Here is a 6561-nt window from a genome sequence, read left to right as displayed (position 1 = left end):
GATCGAATTGATAACGCAAAGACTAAAATAAAAATATTTCATACAGTTTGTTTGAAGTAATTATGGCATGCCCAAAAATAATGCTACAGACAAGTATTCAAACTCAAAATACTCAAAAATCATTCATTAAAAATCTGATTTCCACTTCTTTCTCTCCTTCACCCATTAGTCTTCTAATTATCTCCTTCCTTAACTCTTTCTAATTCGTTGTCCTTTCTATTCTCTTATTTATCCCTTTGTTTTGTTACATTAACCACAACCACAACAACAATAACAATAACAACAACATTCAACATTAGCTCTTTCTAATTCATTGTCCCTTCCGTTCTCTTATTTATTCATTGTCCCTTCCATTCTCTTATTTATTCCTTTGTTTTATTACATTAGCCACAACAACAATAACAATAACAATAAACATGGGGGCTTTTCGATCTATTTTTCTCATAACTTTTGCTTTAGTGTTTGGTTCTTCCCATGCTGATCCAGACTTTCTTCAAGATATATGTGTTGCCGATCTTTCTTCAGGTATTGTCAACTATGCGCTAATATGCTCTTGTATATATATAATTTCTTTTAGACACTCACCATAATAATTAGCTTATTATTTACTTGTAATCTAAAAAACATATAGGCAGCGGGCTTTTGGATACGACATTAGCTCTGTGTTTTTGTTAAATACTTGTATACATAATGATATAATGTGTCAATGTAAATAGGAGTGAAAATGAATGGGTTCCCTTGCAAGAACCCCAAAACTATAGGAGCAGATGACTTCTTCTTTGCTGGATTAGCCCAATCAAGTATCCCAAACAACACTGTGGGGTCGCTTGTCACAGCGGCTAATGTGGAAAAAATTCCAGGTCTCAACACCCTTGGCGTCTCCATGTCTCGCATTGATTATGCCCCTGGTGGGGTCAACCCTCCCCACACCCACCCACGAGCAACAGAGATAGTGTTTGTTTTGGAAGGTGAACTAGAAGTTGGCTTCTTAACTACATCCAACAAGTTGATATCAAAGGTGATTAAAAAGGGTGAAATATTTGTGTTCCCTAAAGGATTGGTGCATTTCCAGAAAAACATTGGGTGGACGCCTGCTGCTGTTGTTACTGCCTTCAATAGCCAATTCCCAGGAACACAATCCATCGCTGCCACTCTATTTGCAGCCTCGCCAACAATTCTTACTGATGTATTGAGCAAAGCGTTCCAAATTAATACCAGCGAAGTTGAGAAAATCAAGTTGAAACTGAAACCTAAAAAATAGATTAACTTAACCTTTATATTTGTTGCCAATGCCAGAAAATTAAACAAGGATCACAAAGTTGTGTTTATATTTGATACTACAAATTTTGTTTTGTTTTCTTTTTTAATAACCAAGAAAATGTTGTTATAAATGGATTTATTTGACTTGATTTGATTGCAAATAAAGGTGTACATGATCGGATCGGGCTCAAATAAAATTTTAGGCCCGACTCAATAGATAGGCCTCAAATTTTGTCCAAGCCTAGCCCAGATAAAATGCCTAAAGCCCTAGCCCGCCCGTATTACTTTTTTTATATAATTTTTAAAAAAATATAATACATCAAAAATACTAAAAACATTAAAATAAATTTTTAAAAAATATATATATACTTAAATAACACTAAGATATGTGTAACTTAACATGCAAATGCCTCTAAAATAGTAATAAAATTAACCATAAAATAAGAGTTATATAATATCCAAATAATAACAACAAAATAATAGCAACATAATTGTGAAATGGTAGCAAAATAGTGAAAAAAATAAGAAAATAGCAACAAAATAATAAAAAACAATAAAAGAACAGAAAAAGGAGCTGTAGTTTTTTTTCATATTCGGGTCGGGCCAGGCCAAGCTCGAGCAAAAAAAGTCTTACCCGAGGCCAGACTCGTTTTCTAAATGGGCCTTATTTTTTGCTTATGGACCTATGTTTTTACACAAACCCTCCCACTTTTCGAGTAGGCCGCCGACCCTTGAACGGATCTAATTGTAAACAAACCATGATGCATTATTGCAATAAATATTACATTTTGGTTGATGAAAAAGAGTAACATACACTATTATAACCAATAAATTTTTTTATTAAATATAATTTAAATAAATTAAATGAGATAAATGGAATTAGTTGTTGAAATATGGAATGTTAATTGAAATAATATGCAAAGGTAATATATTAATTAAGGAAATTTAATATTAATTGAATTAGTTAATGCGATTTACAATTATTTCGTATATTTAATTCACAATTATGAAAATGTTGTTATAAATTATTGCAATAAATGTGACATTTTAGTTGGTATAATTTATAAAGGAGTAGCATATATTATTATATGTTTTTGCCTAAGAAATAAACGGTGTGTCAAAAAAATGTGATTATATATAAATTACATGCTTTGTTTTATTTGTTAATAACACTTATCTGGCTTCAACAACTAATTTTTAGATACTAAATACTAATAAATTAGAGGTTTGCATTGACGTTATTGTAAGTGTAAGAAGGCGTGAGTTTGAATGCATTAAAGCACATCATTTTCCTATTTAAGGGTTGAGGAGGTATTATTGGTAGTACTAAATATTCTATAAAAGAGAGTAAATATAATAAGAACCTATAATGAAATTAATGTCATGCTAAAACAACATAATTTTATGGGCATTACACAATCTACTTTTGCAACTTCATTGTTCTCTTCAATTGTTACATTCATTCATTCTCTCAATATTCTCACTTTACATCAAAGATAATTTCCCCAAAAATGCTTAATTAAAAGAGTGCCAAAGTGTGCAATAAATGTACGGGTGAGCAGAACTCAATTCAACTTGAAAAAATTGAAAAAAAAAATCTCAGTTAATCGAATAGAATTATTTGGTTTCTCAAGTCAACTCAAATAATTAATATGATTTTTCGAGTTCGAGTCAAGTTGAATTTTAGAATTCAAATAACTTGAATAATTCGAATAACTCAAGTAACATGTTGATGTAAATACTCCTTTAGTAGCTGTCAATTTCGAAAATAAGCAAATTAGTCCTAAATTAGAACAAATATCAAAATAATTTTCAAAAATTTTAAAATAATTTTTCGCAATTCAAAATATTTATAAAAATCCAACATTTCATAATTTTTTTATAAAATATAAAATTAAAAATTTTAAAGAATATATAAAAGTTAAAATTAAAAAAATCTAAAACAATAATTTTAAGGACCAAAACAAGTAAATTACTAATTTATATTTATCATACTAAAGTATCTTATCTTTTTTGAAAGAGATTTTAAATATATGTAATTTCAAATTTATGTGCTCTAACATGACATTAGCTATATTGTAACAATATTTTAATTTGACATGTTTAATTTTTAAAATTTAAATTGAATAATTTCACTTGATTCGATTGATCTTGAATTTCATTTCACTTGACTTGATTCAGAAATTTTTTAAATAGATAATACAATAGGATTCATCAACTCAAAAATTTTTCACTCGATTCGAATTGATATGATTAAATATTCACCCCAAAAGCTCAAACCCGAATAAGTTCTATCATTTATGGGTGAACTTCCCTAAACCACCAAGTAGGATTCGTGTTCATTATATTTTTAAATGATTATTGTAAATATTTTATTATTTAGTATGTACCTCGTATGACTTCATTTAATTTTAATTGATGTGTATGAATAAATAATTTAATATTATTTAATTAGTTTCTCATTGAAGTTATAAAAGAATACATATAATTAATTTTTTTTAACAAAGGCTAGACATCTTTATTGAAGCAATATGACAACGTTTTACAAATGAGAAATAAAATTAAAAACAGCCAAATAAAATACAAACCTTAGCACTTAAAAAGAAAACGTGAAAAGAAAAGCATACGTTCTAGCCACACTTGAACTTTGCTCATCTAAAAACTAGAATACCAAGAAACTAAAAAGCTCCTAAATTCACCTCTGTCCACATCCGTTGCTAGTTGCAAACGGTGGCAGAAGCATCCGACAGTAAACAAACCAATGGTAAGCATCCTGACAGTTGAGATCCATTCTAATCCTCCGTCTCCCACCACCATCACCCTCAGGCCTGACCCATCTACCACATCACCTTCGTGGATATCTTTTTTCGTTCATCTTCTACAATAAAAGAACGACCGGGGTCCCCTTCTCTAACTCACATCCTGCGAAAGGGAAGATCCATGCGCATCCAACCGTTGTTTGAGTTGCCCCTTGTGCAAACTGACATTTTCACATTGATACGTACAGAGCTCTATTGATACCACATTTCTCCCGTGACAAATGAATGATGAGAGACCCCGACTCTAGCAAGGTCCACCACCATCTCTTCACCCACAATCTGCCCTCGTTCCGCTCCAATACAATAGCATCCAGCCCGTATCCACTCATTGATACAGTGGCAACATCCTCGGCGATTTGAAGTCCACTCAACCCACCACAGCGCTTAACGACAAGGCTACTCCTGCAACCCATCGCCTGATTTCCTCCTCCGCCTCGCCAGAATCCATATGCCACACGTAACCACTGAATAAATCGTCAAACCGCGATTTTACCCTCTTTCTCCCAAACGCTCAGAAAATCAAAAAAACCATACAGAAACCCAAACTACCGTGCTATAAAAGCAAACATAACCGTTCCATAAAAGCAGACAAAACTGTCGTAAGAAAACTTTAATGGAGAAACGTTACTTCCATGGACGAAAAGTTCATGAAAGCCTAAAAATAAATACGGAAGAAACATATTCTTCATTGGAAAGCGTGTAAAGAAACTATAAACAAAAGGCAGTTAACGGCACCGACAAAAATGCTTATGCTCGCTTCTATGACGGTTAACTCTCCTCCTAATTTCCCCTCTCTGTAATCAAATATTAAATCACAATTTATTTTAAAATGCTACCCTACTTAAACAATAAAGTTAAATATGTAAAATGTGATATTTGAATTTTGATTATTGTAATTATATAAATAAAATTTTGACTTTGATTCAATTAATTACATTTCATCAATTTGTTTTTATGTTTTTTTATTTGAGAAAGAGTATATGTACAACCATACCTGTTACACATGTCACATTCGCCACTAATCACCTTCGTCGAACAATAAGGGCCTTGACTCCTATTGAAAGCACTATTCACTCAGGACCTAGGGAATAAAAAGTTGCACATTAATAAGAAAGTCATCGTATTAACAGGATAGTTATTACCCATCGCTTACACACATTATAATATCACATCGTCCCCTATCTAAGGCTCATGAAAGGATCGCCAACCACTAAAGGATCACCACTGGCTCCATTAGGCTACCCATATAAAACCCTTCTCATTCTTGAAAAACGGGTAATTGACAACATTAGATTTCATCTATCTCCCTCCTTACTAACCAACCTTCTCTTCACTCTCTTTGTCCTTCTTCTTCCTTCATAGACGACTTTTCACTGTTTAGGGTGAATCGACCAATCATATCTATAGCTATCTCATCCAAGTCAGTTGTCAGTATCAACAATACCAATTGACAATTATAGATACAATACATCCAAATGATTACAAATAAAAAAAATCATTGCAAATAATAAGACTCAACATAACTTAGATCAAAATAATTCTAGACAAGACCTACACAAGTTGGGGTTTAAGTCCTAATAAATATAAATGAAGCTTACACATGATTTATATAAGGTGAAACTCGAACACTCAAAGTTTTAGAGCCTCAAACTCGCTAACACAACCAATGCCGCATTAGCATTTTATATTTGATAAATATAATTGTTCATGTATATAATTAGGAAATGTAAAATAGTGTTACATTAATAACGGTGTTAGTAATTTGTAAAAATGCAATAGATATATTTTTATTTATTAATAAAGTAATTACTTATTTTTAAAAGGGATAATATGATTTTTAGCCCCCAAACTTGGCAACTAGGTTCATTTTGGCATTTGTATTTTTTTGGTCCACTTTGACAATTGAACTTGACAACTAAGTCCATTTTGGTCCCTAAACTTGAAAAATATAGAAGCTAATGATGTAGCACTCTGAGATATTTTTTTAATTTTCAAGTAATGATGTGGTACAACCTCAGAGTGTCATTTTCGGTGTTTTAATAATCAGACAGGTGGTTGATAGACCTATTCATAGATCGAACTACCCACTCAGGCTCGAAGGCTCGCTCGAAATTTGAGAGGGTTTGGGTAAAAATATTAAGCTCGAAAAATGGGTTTGGGCTAAAAATTAGGCCCATTAAAATATGGTTGGGAGTGGGCTTGAACATTCAAGGCTCAAGCTTGACCTATTTTTTAAGTTTGTAATGCTTTATATTATGTTATTTTTATATGCTATGTAATTTGTAACACATAAAAAATAAATCTATACTAAATATATAATATTCCTACAATGTAACCATTAAAAAATGTTAAGATGGCTACATAAAATATGTAACAAATAAAAATATATAAAATTATTAACTATTAAATTAAGATAACAAAATATATATATTTTTTATTTTTAAAATAATATGGATGAGTCTAAAATAAGCTTAGGTTAACC

The 6561-nt window shown here is 31.3% G+C and overlaps 1 protein-coding gene across 1 annotated transcript; it reads left to right on the top strand.

Moving 5' to 3' along the window:
- Positions 1–395: 395 nt before the first annotated feature.
- On the top strand, positions 396–1323 carry LOC105792268 (germin-like protein subfamily 2 member 1). The gene is made up of 2 exons (XM_012620759.2): positions 396–525; positions 717–1323. Exons 1-2 carry the CDS (start codon positions 417–419, stop codon positions 1259–1261), a joined length of 654 nt encoding a protein of 217 aa, XP_012476213.1. The 5' UTR covers positions 396–416; the 3' UTR covers positions 1262–1323.
- Positions 1324–6561: the final 5238 nt, after the last annotated feature.

This window comes from Gossypium raimondii, chromosome 8 (assembly GCF_025698545.1).
Source record: "Gossypium raimondii isolate GPD5lz chromosome 8, ASM2569854v1, whole genome shotgun sequence".
Classification (NCBI taxonomy): Eukaryota; Viridiplantae; Streptophyta; class Magnoliopsida; order Malvales; family Malvaceae; genus Gossypium; species Gossypium raimondii.
This window is presented reverse-complemented; position numbering and strand designations above follow the sequence as displayed.

Excerpts from the sequence above, each read along its gene's own strand:
- LOC105792268 (XM_012620759.2), top strand. The coding sequence starts at position 417 with ATGGGGGCTTTTCGATCTATTTTTCTCATAACTTTTGCTTTAGTGTTT. Across the intron at positions 526-716 it reads TGTTGCCGATCTTTCTTCAG|GAGTGAAAATGAATGGGTTC; the intron begins GTATTGTCAACT and ends CAATGTAAATAG.